At 42.5% G+C, this 18,617-nt stretch overlaps 1 protein-coding gene across 1 annotated transcript in view; it reads left to right on the plus strand.

Annotated features, from left to right (window-relative positions):
- LOC311247666 (uncharacterized protein) overlaps positions 1 to 18,617 on the plus strand; it is a gene marked incomplete at its 5' end in the record, with an annotated part of 81,361 nt that overhangs the window by 47,419 nt on the left and 15,325 nt on the right. The window contains 7 exon segments of the mRNA XM_084338679.1: positions 206 to 385; positions 3,636 to 3,716; positions 3,864 to 3,951; positions 5,586 to 5,690; positions 8,834 to 9,048; positions 14,182 to 14,327; positions 17,268 to 17,382. Coding sequence (XP_084194805.1) covers positions 206 to 385; positions 3,636 to 3,716; positions 3,864 to 3,951; positions 5,586 to 5,690; positions 8,834 to 9,048; positions 14,182 to 14,327; positions 17,268 to 17,382 — 930 coding nt within the window.

Below are 18,617 nucleotides of genomic sequence, written 5' to 3' on the forward strand. Positions count from 1 at the left end.
GTGTCTGAGCTCGAAACACAAAACATGTCATTACCTGCAATGCCCCTCTATTGTTGTGTATCTGAACTTGAGCAGGTCGGCACCTCGCATGGTCGCCTCCGCCATCGGTGTGTGAATGTGAGGAACAAAACTGTGAAGTGCTTTGGATAAAAGCTGTTATGTAAATGCAACATATACATATTCACAGTCTGTCCCCCCCCTGCAGTGCTACAAGAGCTCCAAGGAGCAGACCCCCCTGCTGGATGTCAGTCTGCTGGGCTGCAGCGTGGTCTACAAGGAGAAGCAGATGAAGAGGAAGGAGCACAAGCTGAAGGTGGTGCCCCAGGGCGGGGAGGCCATCGTCCTGGGGCTGCAGAGCCGGGAGCAGACGGAGCAGTGGCTGAAGGTCCGTGACCCTGGGGCTCATTCAGGGAGGTCCGGTATTATCGGCCCACATTGGCATTAAAATGTGATATCGGAAATGGTAAAAAAAAAAAAAAAAAAAACATTTATTTAAATTTAATTTTTTACATTTATTTAACCTTTATTTACCCAGGCAAGCAAGTAACAACAAATTATGATTTTATTTATTGTCAAAAGTATGCATAATGTTGTGTTAATTCCACGACAAGAGATATGTAATGTTAATTACCTGAAATTATTCCGTTTTTGGGGGGGGGGGGGGGGGGGGGGGGGACCCTGCATATATCGGTTGATATCAGATCGGAAATTAAGAGTTGGACAATATCGGTATATCTGTAAAAAAGCCAATATCGAACATCTAGTCTTATTACAGCAGAACAGCAGCTTGTTAGCTTGAAATCATTCTTGATACAAAACGGATGCCTCAAATAATCATATTTTACTGTTACAGGAAAAGGTGATTTTTATTTTTATTTTTTTTGATCCACTTTTTCTCCCATTTTTCTATATTTTCTCCCATCCCAATTTCGTATCATCCAATTCAACCCTCCCCTGTCACGGACGCTGTTTCTTGCCTCCCACAAGCCGGCTGCAATGTGGACTAAGTCATACATAGCACGAGTCCCCTCCGGTACTTGAGGTAACAGCAGTCGCATCTTTTCACCTGCGCAGCTCGATCTCTCGGTGGCGAGGAGTAACGCGTGGGAGGCTCACGCTGCCCCCGACACTTCCTGATTCTACTGCGCAGGCGCACCAACCGACCTGTAGGAGTCGCTGTCCACAACGCCCGATCCCCACCCATCAGTTTCCCACCCCCTAATACGGCCAATGTGTATTAGTACGGACGACCAGCTAAACTGAAAACAATGTGGAGAGCTGGGCTCGAACTGACGAGCCCAGCGTCTCCAGCATGTCGTGGCGAGTGCCTTGCCCACTACGCCACGTAGCCGCCCGTAAAAGGTGATTTTTATTTAAGCTTTATTTAACCAGGAAGGTCAAAAACAAGTTCTTATTTCTATTAGGGATGTTCGATATTGGCTTTTTTACCTATACCAATATTGTCCAACTCTTAATTTCCGATACCGATATCAACCGATACCGATATATGCAAGGCCCCCCCTTTAATTTCAGGTAATTAACATTACATATCTCTTGTCGTGGAATTAACACAACATTATGCATACTTTTGACAATAAATAAAATCAGAATTTCTTGTTACTTGCTTGCCTCGGTAAATAAAGGTTAAATAAATGTAAAAAGAATTATATTTAAAAAAAAAGATATTTGAAAACCGATACCGATTATTTCCGATATCACATTTTAATGCCAATATCGGCTGATAATATCTGTAGGACATCCCTAATTTCTAATTATTATTCTTATGACAGCCTGGTGAGAGGACAAAAGGGCCTCTCGAAGGGTAACAGGGAAAGGGGACAAAAAAAGTCCTTATAAGTAGTGAGGGGGTCAATTTGTCCATTTTCAAAGTATTTAGCATCTTATTCCAACTGCTGGGAGCAGAGAATTAGAAGGAAGTGTTAACACTGGGAACATATAGTGAGATATGGTGAGCAGCGCTGGTGTTCTAGAGATATGGTGAGCAGCTCTGGTGTTATAGAGACATGGTGAGCAGCTCTGGTGTTACAGAGATATGGTGAGCAGCTCTGGTGTTATAGAGATATGGTGAGCAGCTCTGGTGTTATAGAGATATGGTGAGCAGCTCTGGTGTTATAGAGATATGGTGAGCAGCTCTGGTGTTATAGAGATATGGTGAGCAGCTCTGGTGTTATAGAGATATGGTGAGCAGCTCTGCTGTTATAGAGATATGGTGAGCAGCTCTGGTGTTATAGAGATATGGTGAGCAGCTCTGGTGTTATAGAGATATGGTGAGCAGCTCTGGTGTTATAGAGATATGGTGAGCAGCTCTGGTGTTATAGAGATATGGTGAGCAGTTCTGGTGTTATAGAGATATGGTGAGCAGCTCTGGTGTTATAGAGATATGGTGAGCAGCTCTGGTGTTATAGAGACATGGTGAGCAGCTCTGGTGTTATAGAGATATGGTGAGCAGCTCTGGTGTTATAGAGATACGATGAGCAGCTCTGGTCTTATAGAGATATGGTGAGCAGCTCTGGTGTTATAGAGATACGGTGAGCAGCTCTGGTGTTATAGAGATATGGTGAGCAGCTCTGGTGTTATAGAGATACGGTGAGCAGCTCTGGTGTTATAGAGATATGGTGAGCAGCTCTGGTGTTATAGAGATATGGTGAGCAGCTCTGGTGTTATAGAGATATGGTGAGCAGCTCTGGTGTTATAGAGATATGGTGAGCAGCTCTGGTGTTATAGAGATATGGTGAGCAGCTCTGGTGTTATAGAGATATGGTGAGCAGCTCTGGTGTTATAGAGATATGGTGAGCAGCTCTGGTGTTATAGAGATATGGTGAGCAGCTCTGGTGTTATAGAGATATGGTGAGAAGCTCTGGTGTTATAGAGATATGGTGAGCAGCTCTGGTGTTATAGAGATATGGTGAGCAGCTCTGGTGTTATAGAGATATGGTGAGCAGTTCTGGTGTTATAGAGATATGGTGAGCAGCTCTGGTGTTATAGAGATATGGTGAGCAGCTCTGGTGTTATAGAGATATGGTGAGCAGCTCTGGTGTTATAGAGATATGGTGAGCAGATCTGGTGTTATAGAGATATGGTGAGCAGCTCTGGTGTTATAGAGATACGGTGAGCAGCTCTGGTGTTATAGAGATATGGTGAGCAGCTCTGGTGTTATAGAGATATGGTGACAGCTCTGGTGTTATAGAGAGATATGGTGAGCAGCTCTGGTGTTATAGAGATACGGTGAGCAGCTCTGGTGTTATAGAGATACGGTGAGCAGCTCTGGTCTTATAGAGATATGGTGAGCAGCTCTGGTCTTATAGAGATATGGTGAGCAGCTCTGGTGTTATAGAGATATGGTGAGCAGCTCTGGTGTTATAGAGATATGGTGAGCAGATCTGGTGTTATAGAGATATGGTGAGCAGCTCTGGTGTTATAGAGATACGGTGAGCAGCTCTGGTGTTATAGTGATATGGTGAGCAGCTCTGGTGTTATAGAGATATGGTGAGCAGCTCTGGTGGTGATGATGTCACAGAAGCACCATGTGACCTCACTGTGATGATGATGATGATGATGATGATGATGATGATGATGATGATGATGATGATGATGATGATCTTCGCTCTCACCAGGTCATCCAGGAGATCAGTCCCAGACCGGCAGAGAGCTGTGACCTTCAACCTTCTGACTCCCCCAGACTCATCTGCACTAAGGTACACACATCTATGCACTTGTGTGTGCGTGTGCGTGTGCGTGTGCGTGTGTGTGTGTGTGTGTGTGTGTGTGTGTGTGTGTGTGTGTGTGTGTGTGTGTGTGTGTGTGTGCGTGCTCTACAACGTGCTCTAACCGTGTGTCACCAGCAGGGGGAGCTCAGTGAAAGGTACTCGGTGGCCTCAGAGAGCGGCAGCAGCACGGACAGCCACGCTGAAACCATGGAAACCAAAGACGGTGAGCTGCTACCCAGCGCATTGCTCCTATTAGGCTGTATTATTATGTACAGTATTGATTAGGGGTGTAACGATGCATCGATTAATCGAAATGCATCGATTCTAATGTGACGATTAAACTGTATCGATTTGAGAATGTTAGAATCGATTATAATCTAAATTAATCCGGAAAAAAAAGAAAATTATTATTTAGTTTTTTTTAATGTTTTTTTTTGTGTATTGTTTTTATTGACCTATAGTCCATTCATGCTGAGTGAATCAGTTCCCCCAGCCACATTTTTGTATTAAAAAATGTTTGGGGAATTAACTGATAGAAAATTAATCAAACATTTTTCGAATTGATTCTAATCGTGGTCAAATGAAGAGATTTCATGATGCATTGAATCGTTGCCTGAATAATCGTAATCGAAATTAATCGCTGTGAGGTCGCATCGTTACACCCCTAGTATTGATAAATTCTTCCACTTATTGTGAAGTCATTGATAAATTCTTCCACTTATTGTGAAGTCATTGATCAATTCTTCCACTTATTGTGAAGTCATAGATAAATTCTTCCACTTATTTTGAAGTCATAGATAAATTCTTCCACTTATTGTGAAGTCATTGATAAATTCTTCCACTTATTGTGAAGTCATTGATAAATTCTTCCACTTATTGTGAAGTCATAGATAAATTCTTCCACTGATTGTGAAGTCATAGATAAATTCTTCCACTGATTGTGAAGTCATTGATAAATTCTTCCACTTATTGTGAAGTCTTTGATCAATTCTTCCACTGATTGTGAAGTCATTGATAAATTCTTCCACTTATTGTGAAGTCATAGATAAATTCTTCCACTGATTGTGAAGTCATTGATAAATTCTTCCACTTATTGTGAAGTCATAGATAAATTCTTCCACTTATTGTGTAGTCATTGATAAATTCTTCCACTTATTGTGAAGTCATTGATAAATTCTTCCACTTATTGTGAAGTCATTGATAAATTCTTCCACTTATTGTGAAGTCATTGATAAATTCTTCCACTTATTGTGAAGTCATTGATAAATTCTTCCACTTATTGTGAAGTCATTGATAAATTCTTCCACTTATTGTGATGTCATTGATAAATTCTTCCACTTATTGTGAAGTCATTGATAAATTCTTCCACTTATTGTGAAGTCATAGATAAATTCTTCCACTTATTGTGAAGTCATAGATAAATTCTTCCACTTATTGTGAAGTCATTGATAAATTCTTCCACTTATTGTGAAGTCATAGATAAACTCTTCCACTTATTGTGAAGTCATAGATTGGACGTCACACTGGAAGTGTCTTGTACTGAACGTTAAAGGAACACACCAACATTATGGCGAGTCAGACAAGAAGATAGATACCAATTTCCCCTCTTTGCGTTCAGTGGAAAGCTATCTGGCTGTAAGGAATAGAGAAGTATGGAATTTGTATATAAAAATATGAGAAAATGCTATTTTCTTCCTCTTTCTTCTTTACAATTAAAATATAATTGTTGTCATTTATTTTTGGGTCTAGCTACGAGAACATTTAAAGTACTTTCACAGGAAGTACACAAAGCGCTGTGGTCGCTGTTATTTTTGGCGGGAACAAGCTCACCTGCGCCTGGTCTTCTGCCCTCCGTAGTGAAGAAGAAGTCTGGAGCCGGCCTGAAGTTCAGCAACCTGATGAGCATGAAGAAGAAGAAGCCGTCCTCGTTAGACAGCCCAGAGAAATGTGTGGACACCTCAGGTGAAGAGAGTAATAATAATAATAATAATAATAATAAACGTTATTTGTTTAGCACCTTTCATACAATAATTGCACCTCAAAATGCTTCACAGCAGCAAAGGAATTAGCACACAATTGGCAGATCAAGAGCAATGCATAAAGTGCAGACATAGAATAAGTATAAAACGAGCAACAAAATAGACAAAGTCAAGGTGAGACATATAACAGTAAATCACACAGTTCTTCACATTAGAATCTAACATCCCAATAGGCCTCTTTGTTTACGGTTCGATCATCACACAATATAGACCATTTACAAATAGACAGTAATAAAACAGTAAAATATAGTAGACAGAGTAAAATAGTGCAGTGCAATAAAATAGTTAGTAAAATAGAATAGACAGAGTAAAATAATGCAATAGTGCAGTTCTGAATTATTGTTTAAACAGTTTAAAACTGTTTTTGAGTCTTTATTCCTGTTTGATACCCACACAGTTTAAAACTTGACAGTCTTTCTTCCTGTTTGATACCCACACAGTTTAAAACCTGACCGTCTTTCTTCCTGTTTGATACCCACACAGTTTAAAACTTGACAGTCTTTCTTCCTGTTTGATACCCACACAGTTTAAAACCTGACCGTCTTTCTTCCTGTTTGATACCCACACAGTTTAAAACCTGACAGTCTTTCTTCCTGTTTGATACCCACACAGTTTAAAACCTGACAGTCTTTCTTCCTGTTTGAGACCCACACAGTTTAAAACCTGACAGTCTTTCTTCCTGTTTGATACCCACACAGTTTAAAACCTGACAGTCTTTCTTCCTGTTTGATACCCACACAGTTTAAAACCTGACAGTCTTTCTTCCTGTTTGAGACCCACACAGTTTAAAACCTGACAGTCTTTCTTCCTGTTTGATACCCACACAGTTTAAAACCTGACAGTCTTTCTTCCTGTTTGATACCCACACAGTTTAAAACCTGACAGTCTCTCTTCCTGTTTGATACCCACACAGTTTAAAACCTGACAGTATTTCTTCCTGTTTGATACCCACACAGTTTAAAACCTGACAGTCTTTCTTCCTGTTTGAGACCCACACAGTTTAAAACCTGACAGTCTTTCCTCCTGTTTGATACCCACACAGTTTAAAACCTGACAGTCTTTCTTCCTGTTTGAGACCCACACAGTTTAAAACCTGACAGTCTTTCTTCCTGTTTGATACCCACACAGTTTAAAACCTGACAGTCTTTCTTCCTGTTTGATACCCACACAGTTTAAAACCTGACAGTCTTTCTTCCCTGTTTGATACCCACACAGTTTAAAACCTGACAGTATTTCTTCCTGTTTGATACCCACACAGTTTAAAACCTGACAGTATTTCTTCCTGTTTGATACCCACACAGTTTAAAACATGACAGTCTTTCTTCCCTGTTTGATACCCACACAGTTTAAAACCTGACAGTATTTCTTCCTGTTTGATACCCACACAGTTTAAAACCTGACAGTCCTTCCTGTTTGAGACCCACACAGTTTAAAACCTGACCGTCTTTCTTCCTGTTTGATACCCACACAGTTTAAAACCTGACAGTCTTTCTTCCTGTTTGATACCCACACAGTTTAAAACCTGACAGTATTTCTTCCTGTTTGATACCCACACAGTTTAAAACCTGACAGTCTTTCTTCCTGTTTGATACCCACACAGTTTAAAACCTGACAGTCTTTCTTCCTGTTTGATACCCACACAGTTTAAAACCTGACAGTCTTTCTTCCTGTTTGATACCCACACAGTTTAGAACCTGACAGTCTTTCTTCCTGTTTGATACCCACACAGTTTAAAACCTGACAGTCCTTCCTGTTTGATACCCACACAGTTTAAAACCTGACAGTATTTCTTCCTGTTTGATACCTACACAGTTTAAAACATGACAGTCTTTCTTCCCTGTTTGATACCCACACAGTTTAAAACCTGACAGTATTTCTTCCTGTTTGATACCCACACAGTTTAAAACCTGACAGTCCTTCCTGTTTGAGACCCACACAGTTTAAAACCTGACCGTCTTTCTTCCTGTTTGATACCCACACAGTTTAAAACCTGACAGTCTTTCTTCCTGTTTGATACCCACACAGTTTAAAACCTGACAGTCTTTCTTCCTGTTTGATACCCACACAGTTTAAAACCTGACAGTCTTTCTTCCTGTTTGATACCCACACAGTTTAAAACCTGACAGTCTTTCCTCCTGTTTGATACCCACACAGTTTAAAACCTGACAGTCTTTCTTCCTGTTTGATACCCACACAGTTTAAAACCTGACAGTCTTTCTTCCTGTTTGATACCCACACAGTTTAAAACCTGACAGTCTTTCTTCCTGTTTGATACCCACACAGTTTAAAACCTGACAGTCTTTCTTCCTGTTTGATACCCACACAGTTTAAAACCTAACGGTCTTTCTTCCTGTTTGATACCCACACAGTTTAAAACCTGACAGTCTTTCTCCCTGTTTGATACCCACACAGTTTAAAACCTGACAGTCTTTCTTCTTGTTTGATACCCACACAGTTTAAAACCTGACAGTCTTTCTTCCTGTTTGATACCCACACAGTTTAAAACCTGACAGTCTTTCTTCCTGTTTGATACCCACACAGTTTAAAACCTGACAGTCTTTCTTCTTGTTTGATACCCACACAGTTTAAAACTTGACAGTCTTTCTTCCTGTTTGATACCCACACAGTTTAAACCTGACAGTCTTTCTTCCTGTTTGATACCCACACAGTTTAAAACCTGACAGTCTTTCTTCCTGTTTGATACCCACACAGTTTAAAACCTGACAGTCTTTCTTCCTGTTTGATACCCACACAGTTTAAAACCTGACAGTCTTTCTTCCTGTTTGATACCCACACAGTTTAAAACCTGACAGTCTTTCTTCTTGTTTGATTACGTACTGTATACACCAACCCAAACCTGCCGTGATGTCATAAATTGGCATTCAATGTGTTTCGCACTGAATTAATCTCTCTGCTCTCTCCTCTCCTCCTCCTCTCTCTCCCCCCCTCTCTCCCCCCCTCTCTCTCCCCTCTCTCCTCTCTCTCTCTCCCCCCTCTCTCCCCCCCTCTCTCTCCCCCCCTCTCTCCCCCCCCCCTCCCCCCCTCTCTCCCCCCCCCCCCTCTCAGGCTACCTCAGCGTGTTGATGAACAGTCAGTGGAGGACCCGCTGGTGTCTGATCCAGAACGGCCAGCTGTGCTTCTACCTGGACAAGGGGAAGAGCAAGGTGAGCCAGCCGGCCGTGGCCCTGGAGGGCTGCAGCGTGACCCCTGACCCCAGCCCTGAGCACCTCTACTCCTTCAGCATCACCCAGCTCGACGGCACCCAGCTGGCCACTCTGGAGGTAAGAGCCCTGACCCCTGAGCCCTGACCCCTGACCCCAGCCCTGAGCACCTCTACTCCTTCAGTATCACCCAGCTCGACGGCACCCAGCTGGCCACTCTGGAGGTAAGAGCCCTGACCCCTGACCCCTGACAACAGAACAACCAGAACCTGCAGATTCCTCCTGAGCAACGTCAGAAGGATCCGCCCCTTCCTGACAAAAGAAGCCACCCAACTCCTCGTCCAATCAACAGTCATCTCCCGCCTCGACTACTGCAACGCACTGCTCGCTGGCCTCCCGGCCACTGGGGGGCGCTCATCCAGAACCACTGCCACCAAGCCTCTTCAACTCATCCAGAACCACTGCCACCAAGCCTCTTCAACTCATCCAGAACCACTGCCACCAAGCCTCTTCAACTCATTCAGAACCACTGCCACCAAGCCCCTTCAACTCATTCAGAACCACCGCCACCAAGCCTCTTCAACTCATCCAGAACCACTGCCACCAAGCCTCTTCAACTCATTCAGAACCACTGCCACCAAGCCTCTTCAACTCATCCAGAACCACTGTCACCAAGCCTCTTCAACTCATTCAGAACCACTGCCACCAAGCCTCTTCAACTCATTCAGAACCACCGCCACCAAGCCTCTTCAACTCATCCAGAACCACTGCCACTAAGCCTCTTCAACTCATCCAGAACCACCGCCACCAAGCCTCTTCAACTCATCCAGAACCACTGCCACCAAGCCTCTTCAACTCATTCAGAACCACTGCCACCAAGCCTCTTCAACTCATTCAGAACCACTGCCACCAAGCCTCTTCAACTCATTCAGAACCACTGCCACCAAGCCTCTTCAACTCATTCAGAACCACTGCCACCAAGCCTCTTCAACTCATCCAGAACCACTGCCACCAAGCCTCTTCAACTCATTCAGAACCACTGCCACCAAGCCTCTTCAACTCATTCAGAACCACTGCCACTAAGCCTCTTCAACTCATTCAGAACCACTGCCACCAAGCCTCTTCAACTCATTCAGAACCACTGCCACCAAGCCTCTTCAACTCATTCAGAACCACTGCCACCAAGCCTCTTCAACTCATTCAGAACCACTGCCACCAAGCCTCTTCAACTCATTCAGAACCACTGCCACCAAGCCTCTTCAACTCATTCAGAACCACTGCCACCAAGCCTCTTCAACTCATCCAGAACCACTGCCACCAAGCCTCTTCAACCCATTAAGAACCACTGCCACCAAGCCTCTTCAACTCATTCAGAACCACTGCCACCAAGCGTCTTCAACTCATTCAGAACCACTGCCACCAAGCCTCTTCAACTCATTCAGAACCACTGCCACCAAGCCTCTTCAACTCATTCAGAACCACTGCCACCAAGCCTCTTCAACTCATTCAGAACCACTGCCACCAAGCCTCTTCAACTCATTCAGAACCACCGCCACCAAGCCTCTTCAACTCATCCAGAACCACCGCCACCAAGCCTCTTCAACTCATTCAGAACCACTGCCACTAAGCCTCTTCAACTCATCCAGAACCACTGCCACCAAGCCTCTTCAACTCATCCAGAACCACTGCCACCAAGCCTCTTCAACTCATCCAGAACCACTGCCACCAAGCCTCTTCAACTCATTCAGAACCACTGCCACCAAGCCTCTTCAACTCATTCAGAACCACTGCCACCAAGCCTCTTCAACTCATTCAGAACCACTGCCACCAAGCCTCTTCAACCCATTCAGAACCACTGCCACCAAGCCTCTTCAACTCATTCAGAACCACTGCCACCAAGCCTCTTCAACTCATTCAGAACCACTGCCACCAAGCCTCTTCAACTCATTCAGAACCACTGACACCAAGCCTCTTCAACTCATCCAGAACCACTGCCACCAAGCCTCTTCAACTCATTCAGAACGCAGCGGCCTGCCTGATCTCAAACCTACCGAAGTCGGCCCATGTCACCCCACTTCTTAGGGACCTGCACTGGCTCCCCATTGCTGCACGAATCCTCTTTCTTTCATGACGCCGTCATCCTCGTGTCTAAATCATCCGGTTTCCGATGCAATGTGCCGAGATTTCTATGAACTAATATTTCGCTAATGACACTTAAAATTATTGGTAAACAAACGTAGTGCTGAAAATATACACTTTTTGCTTAGACTTTTGTACAGTGTACAATGTTTGGCACGCCTGAAAACTGATCAAACCTACCTTTTCACAATGGTGTGACGCTCGATGGTGACCAGTGTTAGAAAGTAATCGCTTGACATGGCGCAAAACAAAACAAACATTTCATGTAATTTACATGTAAGCGTTCTGCCGACTCTCTTCTACGGGATGAACACGATGGAGGTCAGTTACATGTAAGCGTTCTGCCAACTCTCTTCTACGGGATGAACACGATGGAGGTCAGTTACATGTAAGCGTTCTGCCAACTCTCTTCTACGGGACGAATTCGATGGAGGTCAGTTACATGTAAGCGTTCTGCCGACTCTCTTCTACGGGACGAATACGATGGAGGTCAGTTACATGTAAGCGTTCTGCCGACTCTCTTCTACGGGATGAACACGATGGAGGTCAGTTACATGTAAGCGTTCTGCCAACTCTCTTCTACGGGACGAATTCGATGGAGGTCAGTTACATGTAAGCGTTCTGCCGACTCTCTTCTACGGGACGAACACGATGGAGGTCAGTTACATGTAAGCGTTCTGCCGACTCTCTTCTACGGGACGAATTCGATGGAGGTCAGTTACATGTAAGCGTTCTGCCGACTCTCTTCTACGGGACGAACACGATGGAGGTCAGTTACATGTAAGCGTTCTGCCGACTCTCTTCTACGGGACGAATTCGATGGAGGTCAGTTACATGTAAGCGTTCTGCCGACTCTCTTCTACGGGACGAACACGATGGAGGTCAGTTACATGTAAGCGTTCTGCCAACTCTCTTCTACGGGACGAATACGATGGAGGTCAGTTACATGTAAGCGTTCTGCCGACTCTCTTCTACGGGACGAATACGATGGAGGTCAGTTACATGTAAGCGTTCTGCCGACTCTCTTCTACGGGACGAATACGATGGAGGTCAGTTACATGTAAGCGTTCTGCCGACTCTCTTCTACGGGACGAACACGATGGAGGTCAGTTACATGTAAGCGTTCTGCCGACTCTCTTCTACGGGACGAATACGATGGAGGTCCGTTACATGTAAGCGTTCTGCCGACTCTCTTCTACGGGACGAATACGATGGAGGTCAGTTACATGTAAGCGTTCTGCCGACTCTTCTACGGGACGAACACGATGGAGGTCAGTTACATGTAAGCGTTCTGCCGACTCTCTTCTACGGGACAAACACGATGGAGGTCCGTGGGAACAGGGTCTGTGTTTCCCCCAAAAGTAGGCGTGGCCGCTAAAAAAGCCAAAGTACCCGGATTTGCCGTCGTATGGCGGCTAGAGTGCCTTCTTCGTGCGCACCGCACCCTACCGCCTAGCAGCATGGGGCGGGACCGCCCGCTCGCAGGCCAAGAAGCCACAGTCGATAAACAGTTCACCAGAGTTGATTGATTATGGGCCTGTGACAGCAACTGTCTTCACACTGTACATAAATACAGTACACACCCACACACACCCCACATACACACACACACACACACGCACACACACACACGCACACGTACACACACACACACACGCAATCACACACACACACGCACACACAAAGACAAATCCTTACCTCAGTCTGGACCCGTGGGAGAGGGCGGGGAGCCGGTGTGTCAGGAGAGGAAGAAAGAGCATCTACAGAACCACATGTTAGCATTTAACCGCATGTTAGCATTAACCGCATGTTAGCATTTAACCACATGTTAGCATTAACCGCATGTTAGCATTAACCGCATGTTAGCATTAACCGCATGTTAGCATTAACCGCATGTTAGCATTAACCGCATGTTAGCATTAACCCCATGACCCCATGTTAGCATTAACCCCATGTTAGCATTAACCCCATGATAGCATTAACCCCATGATAGCATTATCCCCATGTTAGCATTCCTCTAAGACCTGATGGAGCAACACTGCTCCCAAGAAGACACCACACACACGTGTGTGTGTGTGTGTGTGTGTGTGTGTGTGTGTGTGTGTGTGTGTGTGTGTGTGTGTGTGTGTGTGTGTGTGTGTGTGTGTGTGTGTGTGTGTGTGTGTGTGTGTGTGTGTGTGTGTGTGTGTGTGTGTGTGTGTGTGTGTGTGTGTGTGTGTGTGTGTGTGTGTGTGTGTGTGTGTGTGTGTGTGTGTGTGTGTGTGTGTGTGTGTAGGGTGGGGGCTTCATGAGGTCCTGAGTCCCACCCTGTTCTCTGCTGTGCTGCATGAAGCTCAAGCTGAGTTTTTATGGTCATATCTGCTTTTTCTTCAATGTCCATAAACTGAAGAAGATAAACAAAAGCTGCTTCCTGTAAATATTGATTTTGTTCACAGTGTCTACAGGAAGACTTGAGACTCTTATCAAGTCTGCCATCTAGTGGCTGAACATCATTACTACCACTATCACCACCACCACCACCACTGTATGGCAAAGAGCCACATCACATGAACTCCCTTCTCTCTTCCCTCCCCTCTTCTCTCCTCCTCTCTCCCCTCTTATCTTCCCTCCCCCCCTCCTCTCCCCTCTGCTCTCCTCCTCTCTTCCCTCCCCTCCTCCTCTCCCCTCTTCTCTTCTCCTCTCTCCCCTCTTCTCTCCTTCTCTCTCCCCTCTTCTCTCCTTCTCTCTTCCCTCCTCTCCCCTCTTCTCTCTTCCCTCCCCTCCTCCTCTCCCCTCTTCTCTCCTCCTCTCTTCCCTCCCCTCCTCCTCTCCCCTCTTTTCTCCTCCTCTCTTCCCTCCCCTCCTCCTCTCCCCTCTTCTTTCCTCCTCTCTTCCCTCCCCTCCTCCTCTCCCCTCTTTTCTCCTCCTCTCTTCCCTCCCCTCCTCCTCTCCCCTCTTCTTTCCTCCTCTCTTCCCTCCCCTCCTCCTCTCCCCTCTTCTCTCCTCCTCTATTCCCTCCCCTCCTCCTCTCCCCTCTTCTCTCCTCCTCTCTTCCCTCCCCTCCTCCTCTCCCCTCCTCCTCTCCCCTCTTCTCCCCAACCCCCCCACCCCCACCCCCACCCCCTCCTCCTGCAGGCTAAGTCCTCGGCTGACATGGGTCACTGGCTCGGACTGCTGCTCTCCCAGACGGGGTCCAAGACCGACCCGGAGGATCTGAGCTACGACTACGTGAACTCAGAGCGGATCTCCAGCATCGTCAACGCCGCCAAGATCTCCTTATAGTGAGACATATATAATATATATACATTATAGTGATACACCTTATAGTGAGACATATATAATATATATACATTATACTGATACACCTTATAGTGAGACATATATAATATATATACATTATACTGATACACCTTATAGTGAGACATATATACATATATATACATTATAGTGATACACCTTATAGTGAGACATATATAATATATATACATTATACTGATGCACCTTATAGTGAGACATATATAATATATACATTATACTGATACACCTTATAGTGAGACATATATAATATATACATTATACTGATACACCTTATAGTGAGACATATATAATATATATATACATTATACTGATACACCTTATAGTGAGACATATATAATATATATACTTTATAGTGATACACCTTATAGTGAGACATATATAATATATATACATTATAGTGATACACCTTATAGTGAGACATATATAATATATATACATTATACTGATACACCTTATAGTGAGACATATATAATATATATACATTATAGTGATACACCTTATAGTGAGACATATATAATATATATATTATACTGATACACCTTATAGTGAGACATATATAATATATATATATTATACTGATACACCTTATAGTGAGACATATATAATATATATATACATTATACTGATACACCTTATAGTGAGACATATATAATATATATATACATTATACTGATACACCTTATAGTGAGACATATATAATATATATACATTATAGTGATACACCTTATAGTGAGACATATATAATATATATACATTATACTGATACACCTTATAGTGAGACATATATAATATATATACATTATACTGATACACCTTATAGTGAGACATATATACATATATATACATTATAGTGATACACCTTATAGTGAGACATATATAATATATATACATTATACTGATGCACCTTATAGTGAGACATATATAATATATACATTATACTGATACACCTTATAGTGAGACATATATAATATATACATTATACTGATACACCTTATAGTGAGACATATATAATATATATACATTATACTGATACACCTTATAGTGAGACATATATAATATATATACATTATAGTGATACACCTTATAGTGAGACATATATAATATATATACATTATAGTGATACACCTTATAGTGAGACATATATAATATATATACATTATACTGATACACCTTATAGTGAGACATATATAATATATATACATTATAGTGATACACCTTATAGTGAGACATATATAATATATATATTATACTGATACACCTTATAGTGAGACATATATAATATATATATATTATACTGATACACCTTATAGTGAGACATATATAATATATATATACATTATACTGATACACCTTATAGTGAGACATATATATATACATTATACTGATACACCTCTTATAGTGAGACATATATAATATATATATTATACTGATACACCTCTTATAGTGAGACATATATACATATATATATATATATCCTCCTAGCACTTAAACCAGACAAACCTTGCGGTGTTGATAATCTGAATCGAAAACTGCTACAAATGTCTGCAAAATGTGTGGCTAAGCCACTATCACATATATTTAATTTTTAATTTAATTTAATTTAACAAAATGTCTTATACTCAGCTCTAAATATGCCTTAAGGTCGAAGCATAGACTGAGTCTCTCATTACAAGACGCTGGTATTGAACAAGTGAAGGAGGCCAAATTGTTGGGTGTAACTATTGACGAGGCACTACTTTGGTCTACCCAGATTAATAACATGGTTACCAGGATGAGTAGAAACATCTCCATAATAAGAATAAATGCCTACCTCCTAACTAATACAACAATTAAAATGGTAGTACAATCTTTAGTCTTGTCCCATCTTGACTACTGCCCAGCAATTTGGTCTAGCGCGTCAAAGCAAGAGCTTAGTAAACTCCAGCTCACTCCAAATAGAGCTGCCCGCCTCACTCTTCACTGCTCTATAAGGAATAGTGTTGTGGAGGGAATGCATGCTAGACTGTCGTGGAGGAGAGACTAGCATGCAGTTGGATTAGGTTTTTAAAGAACATTTGTACCTCGGGTAAACCCACTCAATTGTATTCTATGCTTTTATCCACCAATGATAGACGTGACCATAATACCAGACATGCTTCAAGTAGTCGCTTCACCCTACCTCTGCCTAGAACCAACGCTCTAAAGAAAACTGCAATGTATAGAGCCATAACATACTGGAATAGGATCCCATTACATATTATACGGACGGAAAACAAGGACAGTTTAAAAAAGAAACTCAAAGGAGCCATAATCCGGAAGGAAATTAATATATGTCATGCATGAGTGTAGCTGCAGCCATGTTATCCAAAACGTCTTCTGATTACTTTGTGTGTGTGTTTTTTTTTTTTTTTTTTTTTTGGGTATGGTGAAATTGATGTTTTAGTAACATTGATGAGCATTCTAAAAGCAATTCTTACATTTTTAAAACAATCTTAAATTGTATTTAACACTGTATTTTGTGTTTTTTTTTGTTTTCTGTTTCTTTGCTTGCATGTAATTTTAGCCATCTTAATTGTTAGTTTCATTGTGTATTGTATGTTGAGTACTTACTTTTAATAATTCTGTTTTGCAATAATTGTTTTTGTATGTTTTTTTGTGTGTACCCCAGGAAGACTAGCTGGTTGCCATGGCACCAGCTAATGGGGATCCGTAATAAAATCAAATCAAATCAAATTGATACATTATACTGATACACCTCCTTATACAACTCCTCTGATATAAACACCTCCTGATAAACAGTCAGGAGGGTAACTGTGTAACTATATTTTTATCCTATAATTTATGTGATGAATGTGGATTCAAATATAACGTGCGTGTGTGTGTGTGTGTGTGTGTGTGTGTGTGTGTGTGTGTGTGTTGTGTAGCTTGATGCAGAGGCGCTACTCTGAGCCCAACACCTACATCGACAGTCTTCCCGTTGGCCCTCTCAGCTCCGACGACCTGTACGATGACGTGGCCTCCATCGAGGCCGACCCCGAGGTAGGCTCAGTGCTGCGACCTCTGACCCCTGACCCTGACCCTCACAGAGAGTCTTTATGTTGACGCTTCAGTGCTGCCACCTCTGACCCCTGACCCTAACCCTCACAGAGAGTCTTTATGGAAAGGACACTTTAAAGGAACAAGGAAAATAAAGGTATCTTTAAGGAAAGAACTGATGAGGTTCTTGTATAGTTTAGATATAGCAAGTATAGCATAAGGATATAGAGTAAAAACTATATATTGTATAGTAGTGCACATAGGACCCAGTGCCTTAAATCCATAGCTAACATTGTATTGCACTATCTCAGGACTTTAGCATGTCTATTTTATGTCTATTTTATTACCTGTTTATTATGTCTATTTTATTATTTAGTATTATTGCACAATCAAAGCAGGCATGGCCCCCCGCATTTCACTGTATGCCCTGGTATGTACTGTATGTACTGTATGTACTGTATGTGACAAATAAACCTCTTGAATCTTGAATCTATGTTGAAGCTTCAGTCACAGAGTCTTTATGTTGAAGCTTCAGAGTCTTTATGTTGAAGCTTCAGAGTCTTTATGTTGAAGCTTCAGAGTCTTTATGTTGAAGCTTCAGAGTCTTTATGTTGAAGCTTCAGAGTCTTTATGTTGAAGCTTCAGAGTCTTTATGTTGAAGCTTCAGAGTCTTTATGTTGAAGCTTCAGAGTCTTTATGTTGAAGCTTCAGAGAGAGTCTTTATGTTGAAGCTTCAGACACCAGGCCCTGTCCAAACATCATCTGACATGCTGCTGTTGACTGACTGGTACAGACCATCATTTCATTGATTGCCATTCATTGAAAAGTTATAATTGGTTACACCTGTCCCCATGCAGTGGTTTTCAGCCAGCGTGCTGATGCTCCCTGCTGGCCAAACCTTAGAATGCAGCCTAATCCCCTCTGGCCAAGAAAAACACCCTCAACATAGAATATGTCCTCTAATAACTTTGTTAATTATGTACCTTTTTATCAGTGAAGTGAAGTTGACTAGTAGAACAGACAGCATCTATCTATCAGCTGGTGAAGTTGACTAGTAGAGCAGACAGCATCTATCTATCAGCTGGTGAAGTTGACTAGTAGAACAGACAGCATCTATCTATCCATCAGCTGGTGAAGTTGACTAGTAGAGCAGACAGCATCTATCTATCAGCTGGTGAAGTTGACTAGTAGAACAGACAGCATCTATCTATCTATCAGCTGGTGAAGTTGACTAGTAG

This window comes from Notolepis coatsorum (genome assembly GCF_963971535.1).
Source record: "Notolepis coatsorum genome assembly, contig: SCAFFOLD_119, whole genome shotgun sequence".
Lineage (NCBI taxonomy): Eukaryota > Metazoa > Chordata > Actinopteri > Aulopiformes > Paralepididae > Notolepis > Notolepis coatsorum.